Source organism: Phocoena phocoena, chromosome 8, assembly GCF_963924675.1.
Source record: "Phocoena phocoena chromosome 8, mPhoPho1.1, whole genome shotgun sequence".
Classification (NCBI taxonomy): domain Eukaryota; kingdom Metazoa; phylum Chordata; class Mammalia; order Artiodactyla; family Phocoenidae; genus Phocoena; species Phocoena phocoena.
The window spans coordinates 44,777,360-44,792,373 of NC_089226.1; the positions used below are offsets into that span (position 1 = coordinate 44,777,360).

A 15,014-nucleotide genomic window follows, 5' to 3' on the forward strand; every position below is an offset into this window, starting at 1 on the left:
ATAATGAGAAACAAAATGAAGTGATACAGAATGAAAAGATAGCAGATAAATATTTTCCATCATCTCACATTAGAATATGAGTTTTTTTGAGTCAAAGGGGGAGCCAAATTGCTTGTATTTTTGTAATATTCTCTCTGAGTGAAAAAGTTTTAAATGATCAATGCATATATGTATCCTGTAGTTTCATTGTAAACTGCCCAGATAAGCAAGTCAGTGAAAAAGCAAAACCTCACTCAGGTCTTCAGGTTCCAAATCCAACACTACCAGGTGACCTTCATGCTCCCAGCACTTCTGCATTCCAACTCTACCCAATGAATCCAACACTCTCCCCTCTGCTTATCTGTTTCCACACAGGCAACTATGGAGAAAGTGGGATGGAAGCGTTCAAAGATATGTCAGCCAAGGAAGGGATTTGCATCGCTCACTCTTACAAAATCTATAGCAACGCGGGGGAGCAGAGCTTCGATAAACTGCTGAAGAAGCTCAGGAGTCACCTGCCCAAGGCCCGGGTGGTGGCCTGCTTCTGCGAGGGCATGACGGTGAGAGGTCTGCTGATGGCCATGAGGCGCCTGGGGCTGGCAGGAGAATTTCTGCTTCTGGGCAGGTAAGTGACAAGGAGAAAATTCACATGGAAGTAAAGTCAGGAATTTGGGGAAATCAAAGGGTATCTTTTGGTGCCTAAAGACAGATGCTTTGGAAGCTTAATCTGTGTAGTGGAAGTAGAGCTTAAAAATCATAAAACACCAGAGCCTGAAAATAATCATGGAAAATAAGTAGATATGCCATGTGCTGATTACTGATAATGACAAGAATCAACATATGAAAATGATGAGTCCTTCAGTCCTCAAAAACTAATTGTAAGGAAATGAGAAGGATTTTTAAATTCTTGCATAATTCCCTTGGAGGTAAACACATTTCAAACTTTATGCTGTTGCTTCTGAAATTGATTCTGAGAATGGCTATGTAAGCTTGTTTTATAAGATAGAATCTTAGACTTTGGGGATGGAACGTGAGGAATTGCTTCTAGAACTAATTGTAAAAGCATTCGTAATTTGGCTCATTATTTTATATTGCAGAAGTGTTATCATGTCACCTGATCACACTCACATTGTTACCAGACCAGTTTCTAAAAGATCAACTTCTGCAGGGACTGACTTTCATTATCTGGATAATGCACTTGATTGGCACAGCTCAGCTCATTTCTTCCTGATCCTGTTGAGTCAGCGTATTAGTTAGGGTTCTGCAAAGAAATAGAAACAGTAATGTATGTCTATGGAGAGAGATACCCAGGAGAGTCAGTGTTACAGCTGTGGTCTGAAAGCTGGCAGGCTTGAGACCCAAGAAAAGCCAATGTTTCAGTTCAAGTCTGAAGGCCAGAAAAGACTAATATCTCAACACAAGCAAGTCATGAAGGAGTTTTACTCAGCCTTTTTCAGGACTTCAATTGATTGGATGAGCCCACCCAATTTAGGGAGAATAAACGTCATTATTCAGTCTACCCATACTAATGTTAATCTCATCCAGAAACACCCTCGTAGACAGAATAATGTTTGGCCAAACGTTTTGTCACCCTGTGGCCCAATCAAGATGTCACATAAAATTAATCATCACAGTCAAGTCAACACCATAGTTTTAACAGGTGAATGCAGTTCACCATTTCATACCTTTAAAAAGTTACCATGTTATCACATATCTTTTCTCAATAGGTAGCCAACTTAAAGAACAGAGAAAACCTTCAGAACCATTGCATCTTTCTCAGTATTACTGTCCAAAATAAAAAGCCAACTCACTTGTTATTAACTTTTGATGGCTCATTATAGAAAACATGCTTCCTTTATTTGCGAACATGTGTAACTGACCTTCTGTGATCAGACTTCGCTCCTACTCAGCTACATTTTATGACAGCCAGTTTATGTACCTAATTCTTTTCTGTCTGAGCTGATGGCAATAGATTGATGGGACTGTTTTATATGAGGCCAACCATCCTTCATAAAAATGATACTGAGATTCCTTTCTCATCGATGCCATACATTTTGTCTAAAATCATCCCTAGTTGGCAAGAGTGATGCATCAGTTTATTTCATGTAAATCAAGAACATTCTCACTGCCAATATTCTGAAAGTCCAAAGTGCAGTGTTACCAGTGGGATAAACAGAACAAGAAAGAAAGATGCTGGCTTGAAACAGTCCTGTTTTTCCTTGTCGGGGGGGAATGGGGGATAAGGGATTCTGTAGCTCCTGTCTGCTGCTTTGCCAACATCAATAAACAAGTCAGCAGCACTTGTTTTTCAGCCATATGTTAGGTCACAAACAAATGTTTTTTGATCACATGTACCCAAGAAAAATAGGTTGGTATCTACTGTATTTGCCATTTTCCATCTACATTTTTTGCCAGCAGCATCACAAGGCCAAAATTCAATATTTTGTATATTTAAAATTTTATTCTGTATATGCTGTTTATAAGTTCCTTTCAAATCATTTCATCCATGAAATAATAGATTTATAACCTTTAATTATATTTCCTAATTCTCTCATTTATTGGCCAATAATAATTCAACATTTGCTTGAGCACCAGTTCATCTTTGAGCAATCGTTGTTAGAAAAATCCTCCTTTCTCTGAATTTTAAAAATGTCTCTCTGTAGTTTCCACATCTTGGATCATATTATTTTCTTTGCAGGTGACATGTGATACTCTTTACAGTATTTGGAAACAACATTATGGTCCTTAGTCCCCTTCATCTTCTCATGAAATTCCCACTTCTTCCATTCCTACTTCTTCATAGTGAAAAGGCACTGTGGGTATTAATAAAACCATTTATCAGGACCATCTATAGGATCATTTATCAACTGTTGTGTGCCAATTACTGCACTAACCACTTTACATGCATTGTTTCATTTAATTATTCATTTGACAAATATTGAGTGGCTAGTATCTGTTAAGATGCTTGGAATACGTCAGTGAACAAAACAGACAGTAGTCACTACCCTTATGGACCTTACAGATGATAAGTTAGATAGAAGGAAATAAGTGCTGTGAAAAAAATCTAAGAACAACTTGCATGATGAGTACTATTATCATCTCCATTTTATAGGCAAGGACTCTTAAGACTCAATAAATGCTGAGAAATAATAATATGATATATAGATGTATGCCATGAAGGCAAAATTTTAAATGTCTGTGAGTCTAGGAACTGAGCAGTTAGCACTACGTTCTGCTGCTTCTTAGTAAGTTTAAAATATTCCTGTTAGTAAAAGTGGAGGTCTAGGACACTGAGCAGAAAAGCAGAACTTAATAGTTGTAAGAGAATTTAGAACATCTATCCACTCTCATTTTACAAATGAGGAAACTGATACCACAAACATTTGAATGACATGGTCAAGGTCACACAAAAACCCAATTACCATGACTCAAAATCTTGTGCTTTTCTCTACTAACCTGTCTCCTATAGAATAGAAACAGGGGAGAAGTTATAATCTGACAGCAAATCCCTGGTTCTTCATAGACCCTCGGTGGAGAAAAAAAAACTATCCTAGATAATTCCAATTGAAGTTAGCATTTTTATATTAATGTTCCCTCCTAAAAACTCTTACTCAACTCACCCTACCCTATACTCCTAGAATTTTAAGATAATTTTGTTTGCATATACTCCCCAATCTCTCTTTCTGCTCCTTCCTTCCCCTACCCCCAACTCAAACTTGGGTGGATAGTTCCTATAAACTAGGAGTCAAAGCTAAGAGAAAGACTCTGTATTCAGAACTTCCTAGAGGTTTCCACATTTAACAGCTATAGTTACTTAAAAATCTATCCAGCTGCCTTGGGACAGGCATGTTTAATGGGGTCATTCAACTAAAATGTTAGGCAGGTCTAAGAACTCTGCTGCCAAGACAACCTCATCTATCAACATACCTCACCATCTGTGTTGCACATCTGTAGAATGTTAGAGTGACATAGACCTGGCCACTGGGTCTTCTCATTTGAACTCTGGTTAATCTGTTGTCTTAGTGACAATAAAAATGTCCTCTCCAGGTCCCGGAAATAGTCTTGCTAAACACTTTAGCCCTGGCAGCAGGATGAGATCAATAATCTGAATGGTAATGACATTTCTAAAGGGGCTGATTTTTCTAGAATGGATACAGTGTTTTAGATCTTGACTTGTGAAAATATTATTTGAGATGTATTATTTACAAGTTGTAAGCCTAAAAATGTGGAAACAAGGACCAATTTTTAGCAAATTAACAATGTAAAGATCTTTTTATCTTATCTATGATTAACTAAAACTATTTAGCTATTTGAATTAAGAATTTCTGTCCTTCAATGTTATTATAGTTACCAGGACGCAAGAAAAAATGTACTTAAATTTCAAAACTAATGGGAATTATTACCAGTGTTTCTTTTCTTTATGCACAGGTTACTGATTTCAAGCCACATTTTTTTTTTAGCTTTTAAAATGTTTTCTTAAATTGAAGTATAGTTGATTTACAATGTTGCATTAATTTCTTCTGTACAGCAAAGTTATTCAGTTACACATATATATATACTTTTTTCATATTCTTTTCCTTTATGGTTTAATCTCAGGGTATAGAATATAGTTCCCTGTGCTACAGAGTAAGACCTTGTTGTTTATCCATTCTACATATACTAGTTTGCATCTGCTAACCCCAAACTCCCATTCCATCCCTCTCCCATCACCCCCTCTTACCCTTGACAACCACGAGTCTGTTCTCTATGGCTGCGAGTCTGTTTCTGTTTCGTAGATAAGTTGATTTGTGTCATATTTTAGATTCCACATGTAAGTGATATAATATGGTTTTCATCTTTCTTTTTCTGACTTACTTTGCTTAGTATGATAATCTCTAGGTCCATCCATGTTGCTGCAAATGGCATTATTTCATTCTTTCTTATGGCTGAGTAATATTCCATTGTATTGATATATATGTACCACATCTTCTTTAACCATTCATCTGTTGATAGACATTTAGGTTGTTTCCATGTCTTGGCTATTGTGAATAGTACTGCTATGACCATAAGGATGCATGTATCTTTTTGAATTATAGTTTTCTCTGGACATATGCCCAGGAGTGTGATTGCTGGATCATATGGCAACTCTATTTTTAATTTTCTGAGGAACCTCCATACAGTTTGCCATAGTTGCTATACTATTTCACCCCTCTAGTTGGTCACAAAGCACCAAACTGATCTCCCTGTGCTATGCAGCTGCTTCCCATTAGCTATCTGTTTTACATTTCGTAGTGTATATATGTCAATGCTACTCTCTCACTTCGTCCCAGCTTCCCCTTATCCCTCCCTGTGTCCTAAAGTCCGTTCTCTATGTCTGCGTCTTTATTCCTGTCCTATCCCTAGGTTCATTAGAACCTTTTGTTTTTTAGATTCCATATATATATGTTAGCATATGGTATTTGTTTTTCTCTTTGTGACTTATTTCACTCTGTATGACAGACTCTAGGTCCATCCACCTCACTACAAATAACTCAATTTCATTTCTTTTTATGGCTGAGTAATATTCCATTGTATATATGTGCCACATCTTTATCCATACATCTGTCAATGGACATTTAGGTTGCTTCCACGTCCTGGCTATTGTAAATAGTGCTGCAGTGAACATTGTAGTACATGTCTCTTTTTGAATTACGGTTTTTTCACAGTATATGCCCAGTAGTGGGATTGCTGGGTCCTATGGTAGTTCTACTTTTAGTGTTTTAGAGAATCTCTATACTGTTCTCTGTAATGGCTCTATCAATTTACATTCCCACCAACAGTGTAAGAGGTTCCCTTTTCTCCACACCCCCTCCAGCATTTACTGTTTGTAGATTTTTTGATGATGGCCATACTGACCGGTGGGAGGTGATACCTCACTGTGGTTTTGATTTGCATTTCTCTAACGATTAGTGATGTTGAGCATCCTTTCATGTGTTTTTGGCAATCTGTATGTCTTCTCTGGAGAAATGTCTATTTAGGTCTTCTGCCCATTTTTGGATTGGGTTGTTTTTTTTTTTTTATATTGAGCTGCATGAGCTGCTTGTAAATTTTGGAGATTAATCCTTTGTCAGTTGCTTCATTTGCAAATATTTTCTCCCATTCTGAGGAGTGTCTTTTGGTCTTGTTTAAGGTTTCCTTTGCTCTGCAAAAGGTTTTAAGTTTCATTAGGTCCCATTTGTTTATTATTGTTTTTATTTCCATTTCTCTAGGAGGTGGGTCAAAAAGGATCTTGCTGTGATTTATGTCATAGAGTGTTCTGCCTATGTTTTCCTCTAAGAGTTGGATAGTGTCTGGCCTTACATTGAGGTCTTTAATCCATTTTGAGTTTATGCTTGTGTATGGTGTTAGGAAGTGTTCTAATTTCATTTTTTTACATGTAGCTGTCCAGTTTTCCCAGCACCACTTATTGAAGAGTCTGTCTTTTCCCATTGTATATTCTTGCCTGTTTTGTCAATGATAACATGACAGTATGTGCGTGGATTTATCTCTGGGCTTTTGACCCTATTCCATTGATCTATATTTCTGTTGTTGTGCCAGTACAATACTGTCTTCATTCCTGTAGCTTTGTAGTATAGTCTGAAATCAGGGACCTGATTCCTCCAGCTCCATTTTATTTTCTCAAGATTGCTTTGGCTATTCGGGGTCTTTTGTGTTTCCATACAAATTGTAAAGTATTTTGTTCTAATTCTGTGAAAAATGCCATTGGTAGTTTGATAGGGATTGCACTGAATCTGTGGATTGCTTTGGGTAGTATAGTCATTTTCACAATGTTGATTTTTCCAATCCGAGAACATAGTATATCTCTCCATCTGTTTGTATCGTCTTTAATTTGTTTCAGCAATGTCTTATAGTTTTCTGCATACAGGTCTTTTGTCTCCTTAGGTAGGTTTATTCCTAGGTATTTTATTCTTTTTGTTGCAATGGTAAATGTGAGTGTTTCTTTAATTTCTCTTTCAGATTTTTCGTCGTTAGTGTATAGGAATGCAACAGATTTCTGTGCATTAATTTTGTATCCTGCTACTTTACCAAATTCACTGATTAGCTCTAAGAGTTTTCTGGTGGCATCTTTAGGATTCCCTATGTATAGTATCCTGTCAACTGCAAACAGTGACAGCTTTATTTCTTCTTTTCCGAATTGCATTGCTTTTATTTCTTTTTCTTCTCTGATGGCCATGGCTAAAACTTCCAAAACTATGTTGAATAATAGTGGTGAGAGTGGGCAACCTTGTCTTGTTTCTGATCTTAGAGGAAATGGTTTCAGTTTTTCACCATTGAGAATGATGTTGGCTATGGGTTTGTCATATATGGCCTTTATTATGTTGAGGTAAGTTCCCTCTATTTCTGCTTTCTGGAGAGTATTTATCATAAATCAGTGTTGAATCTTCTTGAAAGCTTTTTCTGCATCTATTGAGATTATCATATGGTTTTTATCCTTCAGTTTGTTAATAAGGTGTATCACATTGATTGATTTGCATATACTGAAGAATCCTTGCATTCCTGGGATAAAACCCACTTGATCATGGTGTATGATCCTTTTAATGTGCTCTTGGATTCTGTTTGCTAGTATTTTGTTGAGGAGTTTTGCATCTATGTTCTTCAGTGATATTGGCCTATAATTTTCTTTTTTTGTGACATCTTTTTCTGGTTTTGGTATCAGGGTGATGGTGGCCTCATAAAATGAGTTTGGGAGTGTTCCTTTCTCTACTGTATTTTGGAGGACTTTGAGAAGGATAGATATTAGCTCTGCTCTAAATGTTTGATAGAGTTCTCCTGTGAAGCCATCTGGCCCTGGGCTTTTGTTTGTTGGAAGATTTTTAATCACAATTTCAATTGCAGTGCTTGTGATTGGTCTGCTCATATTTTCTATTTCTTTCTGGTTCAGTCTTGGCAGGTTGTACTTTTCTAAGAATTTGTCCATTTCTTCCAGATTGTCCATTTTATTGGCATATAGTTTCTTGTAGTAGTCTCTCATGATCCTTTATATTTCTGTGGTGTCAGTTGTTACTTCTACTTTTTCACTTGTAATTCTGTTGATTTGAGTCTTCTCCCTTCTTTTCTTGATGAGTCTGGCTAATGGTTTTTCAATTTTGTTTATCTTCTCAAAGAACCAGCATATAGTTTTATTGATCTTTGCTATCATTTCCTTCATTTCTTTTTTATTTATTTCTGGTCTGATCTTTATGATTTCTTTCCTTCTGCTAACTTTGGGGTTTTTTGTTCTTCTTTCTCTAATTGCTTAGGTGTAAGGTTAGGTTGTTTATTTGAGATGTTTCTTGTTTCTTGAGGTAGGATTGTATTGCTATAAAATTCCCTCTGAGAACTGCTTTTGCTGCATCCCATAGGTTTTGGGTGTTGTGTTTTCATTGTCATTTGTTTCTAGGTAGTTTTTTATTTCCTCTTTGATTTCTTCAGTGATCTCTGGGATACTGAGTAGTGTATTGTTTAGAATCCATGTGTTTGTATATTTTACAGTTTTTTTCCTGTAATTAATATCTAGTTTCATAGTGTTATGGTCGGAAAAGATACTTGATACAATTTCAATTTTCTTAAATTCACCAAGGCTTGTTTTTTTACCCAAGATATGATCTATCCTGGAGAATGTTCCATGAACACTTGAGAAGAAGGTGTATTCTGTTGTTTTGGGGTAGAATGTCCTATACATATCAATTAAGTGCATCTGGTCTAATGTGTCATTTAAAGCTTGTGTTTCCTTATTTATTTTCATTTTGGATGACTTGTCCATTTGTGAAAGGGAGGTGTTACAGTCCCCTATTATTATTGTGTTACTGTTGATTTCCCCTTTTATGGCTGTTAGCATTTGCTTTATGTATTGAGGTGCTCCTATGTTGGGTGCACAGATATTTACAACTGTTATATCTTCTTGTTGGATTGATCCCTTGATCATTACATAGTGTCCTTCTTTGTCTCTTGTAATAGTCTTTATTTTAAAGTCTATTTTGTCTGATATGAGTATTGCTACTCCAGCTTCCTTTTGATTTCCATTTACATGGACTATCTTTTTCCATCCCCTCATTTTCAGTCTGTATGTGTACCTAGGTCGGAAGTGGGTCTCTTGTAGACAGCATATATAGGGGTCTTGTTTTTGTATGCATTCAGCCAGTCTGTGTCTTTTGGTTGGGGCATTTAATCCATTTACAGTTAAGGTAATTATCGATATGTATGTTCCTATTCCCATTTTCTTAATTGTTTTGGGTTTGTTATTGTAGGTCTTTTCCTTCTCTTGTGTTTCCTGCCTAGAGAAGTTCCTTTAGCATTTGTTTTAAAGCTGGTCTGGTGGTGCTGAATTCTCTTAACTTTTGCTGGTCTGTAAAGGTTTTAATTTCTCCATCAAATCTGAATGAGATCCATGATGTGTAGAGTAATCGTGGTTGTAGGCTTTTCCCTTTCATCACTTTATGTATGTCCTGCCACTCCCTTCTAGCTTGTAGAGTTTCTGCTGAAAGGTCAGCTGTTAACCTTATGGGCAATCCCTTGTATGTTATTTGTTGTGTTTCCCTTGCTGCTTTTAATATTTTTTCTTTGTATTTAATTTTTGCTTGTTTGAGTAATATTGTCTTGGCTTTATCCTGTGTAGGACTCTCTGTGCTTCCTGGATATGACTGACTATTGCCTTTCCCATATTAGGGAAATTTTCAACTATAATCTCTTCAAATATTTTCTCTGACCCTTTCTTTTTCTCTTCTTCCTCTGGGCCCCCTATAATTCAAATGTTGGTGCATTTAATGTTGTACCAGAGGTCTCTGAAACTGTCCTCAATTCTTTTGACTATTTTTTCTTTATTCTGCTCTGCAGCAGTTATTTCCACTATTTCATCTTCCAGGTCACTTACCCGTTCTTCTGCCTCAGTTATTCTGCTATTGATTCCTTCTAGAGTATTTTTAATTTCAGTTTTTGTGTTGTTCGTCACTGTTTGTTTGCTCTTTAGTTCTTCTAGGTCCTTTTTAAACCTTTCTTGTTTTTTCTCCATTCTATTTCCAAGATTTTGGATCATCTTTACTACCATTACTCTGAATTCTTTTTCAGGTAGACTGCCTATTTCTTCTTCATTTGTTTGGTTTGATGGGCTTTTACCTGCTCCTTCATCTGCTGCATATTTCTCTGTCTTCTCATTTTGTTTAGCTTACTGTGTTTGGGGTCTCCTTTTCGCAGGTTGCAGGTTCGTAGTTCCCTTTGTTTTTAGTCTGGTCCCAGTGGGTGAGGTTGATTCAGTGGCTTGTGTAGGCTTCCTGGTGGACATGACTGGCGCCTGTGTTCTAGTTGGTGAGGCTGGATCTTGTCCTTCTGATGGGCAGGGCCATGTCTGGTGGTGTGTCTTGTGGTGTCTGTGAACTTAGTATGACTTTAGGCAGCCTCTTTGCTAATGGATGTGGTTGTGTTCCTGTCTTGCTAGTTGTTTGGCATGGGGCATCCAGTACTAGAGCTTCTGGCCATTGGGGGGAGCTGGGTCCTAGTGTTGAGGCAGAGATCTCTGGGAGAGCTCTCACTGATTGATATTATGTGGGGCTGAGAGGTCTATGCTGGTGGTCCAAAGTCCTGGACTTGGCTCTCCCACCTTGGAGGGTCAGGCCTGACACCTGGCTGGAGCCCCAAGAGCCTGCCAGCCACATGGCTCAGAAGCAAAGAAAGAAAAAAAAAGGAAAAAAAAAACCCAAAAAAAACCAGACAGAACCCCAAACCAAATGGTAAAAGCAAATATAAACAGACAAAAGCACACAAAGAAACACACACACACACACACTCATAAAAATTATAGAAACAAACAACCAACAACAGCAACAAAAAAACAAACAGTGAGAACCCTAGGACAAATGGTAAAAGCAAACCTAAACAGATAAAATCACACAAAGAAACATACACATACACACTCACAAAAAGAGAAAAAAGAAAAATATATATATAAATAAAATTTTAAAAATAAAATAAAACAAGAGACCAACCAAACCAATAAACAAATCCACCAATGATAACAAACACTAAAAACTAAACTAAGATAAAGAGAAAAATCAGAAACAAATAGATGCAGAAGTCAAACTGCAAGTCTACAGTTTCTCCCAACATCCACCGCCTCAATTTTGGGAATATTCATTGTCTGTTCAAGTATTCCATAGATGCAGGGTTCATCAAGTTGACTGTGGGTATTTAATCTGCTGCTCCTGAGGCTGTATGGAGAAACTTCCCTTTCTCTTCCTTTTTTTCAGAGTTCCTGGGGTTCAGCTTTGGTTTTGGCTCCGCCTCTGCATGTAGGCTGCCCTCAGGTGTCTCTTCTCCACCCAGACAGGAGGGAGTTAAAGCAGCGGCTGACTAGGGCTCTCTTGCTTACTCAGGCTGGGGAGAGGGAGGGTTACAGTAGTCATAATTGGTATGTAGGCTGAGCCTGCGGTGGCAGAGACCAGTGTGATGTTGCAGCAGCCTGAGGCCACTGTGTGTTCTCCCGGGGAGGTTGTCCCTGGATCTCGGGACCCTGGCAGTGGTGGGGTGCACAGGCTCCCTGGGGTGTGTGGGTAGTGACCTGTGCTTGCACATAGGATTCTTGGTGGCAGCGGTGGCAGTGTTAGCGTTACATGCCCATCTCTGGAGTCTGAGCTGATAGCCGAGGCTCACACCCATCTCTGGAGGTCATTTAGGTGGTGCTCTGCCTTCTGTGGGCGCACAGAGCAGGAATCCCCTCTCCTCGTGCACCCAGAAACAATGGTCTCTTGCCTCTTAGGCAGCTCCAGACTTTTTCCTGGACTCCCTACCGGCTAGCTGTGGTGCACTAACCCCTTCAGGCTGTGTTAAGCCGCAAACCCCAGTCCTCTCCCTGGGATCTGACAGAAGCCCCAGCCTCAGCTCCCAGCCCTGCCCACCCCAATGGGTGAGCAGACAAGCCTCTCGCGCTGGTGAGTGCTGGTCGGTACCGATCCTCTGTGCGGGAATCTCTCCACTTTGCCCTCTGCACCCCTGTTGCTGTGCTCTCCTCTGTGGCTCTGAAGCTTCCCCCCTGCCCACCCCCCATCCCCGCCAGCGAAGGGGCTCCCTAGTGTGTGGAAACTTTTCCTCCTTCAACAGCTCCCTCCCAGAGGTGCAGGTCCCGTCCCTATTCTTCTTTTGTTTGTTTGTTTTGGGTTTTTTTAAATATTATTTATTTATTTTCGGCTGTGTTGGGTCTTCATTGCTGCGCTCAGGCTTTCTCTAGTTGCAGCGAGTGGGGGCTACTCTTCGTTGCAGTGTGTGGGCTTCTTATTGCAGTGGCTACTCTTGTGTGGAGCACGGGCTCTAGGCGTGCAGGCTTCAGTAGTTGTGGCACATGGGCTCAGTAGTTGTGGCTTGCAGGCTCTAGAGTGCAGGCTTAGTAGTTGTGGCGTATGGGCTTAGTTGCTCCATGGCATGTGGGATCTTCCCGGACCAGGGCTCAAACCCGTGTCCCCTGCATTGGGAGGCGGATTCTTAACCACTGTGCCACCAGGGAAGCCCTGTCCATCTTTTATTAGGTTAAAAAAAAGTACTTTTCATTGAGTTCCCATTATGTGTTAGAGGACAAGGAGAGTGGGCAAGAGAGGAGAGGAGCAGGAGAGGAAAGGAGATGATGAGAGGAAAGGGGGGCGGAATTTAATGTTTTAAGTAATATGGGATGTGTCAAGTTTTAGATGCCTTTAAGTTTGCTAATAATATCCCCACTTTATAGGGGAGAAAATTGAGACTCAAAGTGGTTAAATGACTGGACAAGATCACACTAGTTTCTTATCCTAGTGGCCATTCTAAGTATCACAAAGAGAGAAGTCTTTTAGCAACATCAATGTTTGTACATTTATGATAGCGTCAGTTTAATTTTTATTCAGTTTTGTTTTTGTTGTTTTAGGTTATCCTTTGAAAATTAAATCTAGTAAAATGACTTAAAATTTGTTGGAAGTTTTGTGAAAATTTGTAACGTAAATAAAGCCAGCTAAACTATGTCCCACTGTGCCTGGAGTTGTTTTACTCCTTTTCTTCATTTGAGTTGGGAAGACCAGACTAATTGCATAATGTTCAGTCTATAAACAGCCCGTTCGTTGTTTAGATGCATCTGCCTCAGACCATATGCAAAACTCTCTAAACCATATGGGTTGAGAACAGAGAATAAGGGAAGCATGTGTGAAGAAATTTGGAGAGGAACCTAGGAGACAGTATTTTCAGCCTTGTAGTATTTTGATATTTATTTCATCATTGGAGAAAGCTTTTTTGTGGGTATGAGAATATAACAGGTGTGATTTTCCAAAAGATAATCCTGGGATATGGCTTATGGATTAGAAGAGGTGAGATGGATGTAGGGGAACCAGTGTCCCTAACAAAAATTATACTGTGATAGACTAAGGCAGTGTGGATGATGAAATGGAGGGCAGACCATGATCTACTTAGTAATTAAAATACGATTATTACCTTGTTTGTGATGATGGTATCGGGGTATATATGTATGTCCAAACTCATCAAAATGTATTCATTAAATATGTGCAACTTTTTGTACATTATGTACAACTTAACAAAGTTGAAAAAAATATGTAGGAGCTGCTGATGTGTTTATATTAAGGAGTGTAGGGAAGATATCAAGGGTGATTACCTAGATTCTTACATTGTATAACAAAATAGATGATGGTACCCTTATTGAGATAAAGACAATTGGACAAGAACCAGGTATGAGGCAGAGAGCAGATCATGAGTTTGGTTTTAAGTAAGTTGACCTAAGGTGCATTTTGAACATAAAAATAGCCAAGAAAGCAGGAAAAGCTGTAAGTCTGGAGCTCAAAAGAGATATATAGGCTGTAAATAAAAACGAGCAAATCATCTGAATAATTTAGCTTTATTAATAGAAGACATGGCTGTGTATAATTAAAAGAGGAAGTCTAAGAACTTAGCTTTGAGGGACCTCAAAATTGAATGATTAGAAAAAAGATGAACTTGGCAAAGGAGGTAGAGAAAAAGCAAATTCAGAGATCGGGGAGGAAAACCCAGATAGTGCTATGACCAATAGAAGAGCATGTATAAAGAAGAGACCACTATCCAGTGGTTAGGACTTGGTGCTTTCACTGCTGTGGCCCCCGGTTCAGTCCCTTGTCTGGGAACTAAGATTCTACAAGCCAAGCAGTGAAAGGAAGGAAGGGAGGGAGGGAGGGAGGAAGGAGGAGAGGAAGAAAGGAAGGAATAAAAGACTACCGTGTCAAATGGTTCTAGGAAATCAAGTGCAAATAATTTTGAGAGGGCCTTTTGGATCTATTGCAGTGGAAGTAATTGATGATTTAGCAAGAGTTGGCTAAATGGAGAAATAAAAACAGAGTCAGAATGAAGTGGCTAAGGAGTAGGAAGTAAGAAAATGAACGCAGGGCATATAATCCCTTTGGGGATTATATTATCACTGCTTTGGGAAGTGAAACTAATAAGGAAAGAAGAATGATAAAACTCTATATTGAGAGAAAATGAGGTAGACAGAGGTTTTTAACATAATATTTTAATTATTTTCCAAAAAGGTAATTTATGATCATGAAAAATAATTTAAACCGTGAACAAAGCTATACAGTAAAATCACGTATTTCCACATCTATATCAACACAGGGTACTATTTAATTTTTTGGTGTTTGCTAATGTTATAGGTGAAAATTGGCATCGTAATGTTTAATTTGTAGTTCTTTAATTATGAGTGAGATCGTACATCTTTCATATTTCAATCAGTAAGTGATATATATTTATATTTTCTGCAAGCTATCTAATCATGCAGTTAGTCGATTTGTTTCTGTGTATTTTTCCCTACTGATCTATATAGAAGTGCTTTTATAAATTAAGGAAAGTAGATAATTGACATTTGTAGCAAATATTTTATCTCCTGTCATTTAATTTTACTTTATTTATTGCATTTTGGACAATGCCAAACTTAATTTTTTAGGTATTTTCTTCACATTTTTCTTTTCTGATTCTTGGGATTTGTATATTGCATACAGAGGCCAGTCACAGAGGTTTTTGTTTAATTGGTTGTTTAATTTTAGGATCCA

At 38.3% G+C, this 15,014-nt stretch overlaps 1 protein-coding gene across 5 annotated transcripts in view; it reads left to right on the forward strand.

Annotated features, from left to right (window-relative positions):
- The window catches only part of GRM5 (glutamate metabotropic receptor 5), a 530,088-nt gene that overhangs the window by 196,699 nt on the left and 318,375 nt on the right, over positions 1-15,014 (forward strand). For all 5 annotated transcript variants that reach the window (XM_065881635.1, XM_065881638.1, XM_065881639.1 and 2 more), the window contains exon 2: positions 355-604. In XM_065881635.1, coding sequence (XP_065737707.1) covers positions 355-604 — 250 coding nt within the window. The remainder of the gene's footprint in view (positions 1-354; positions 605-15,014) is intronic.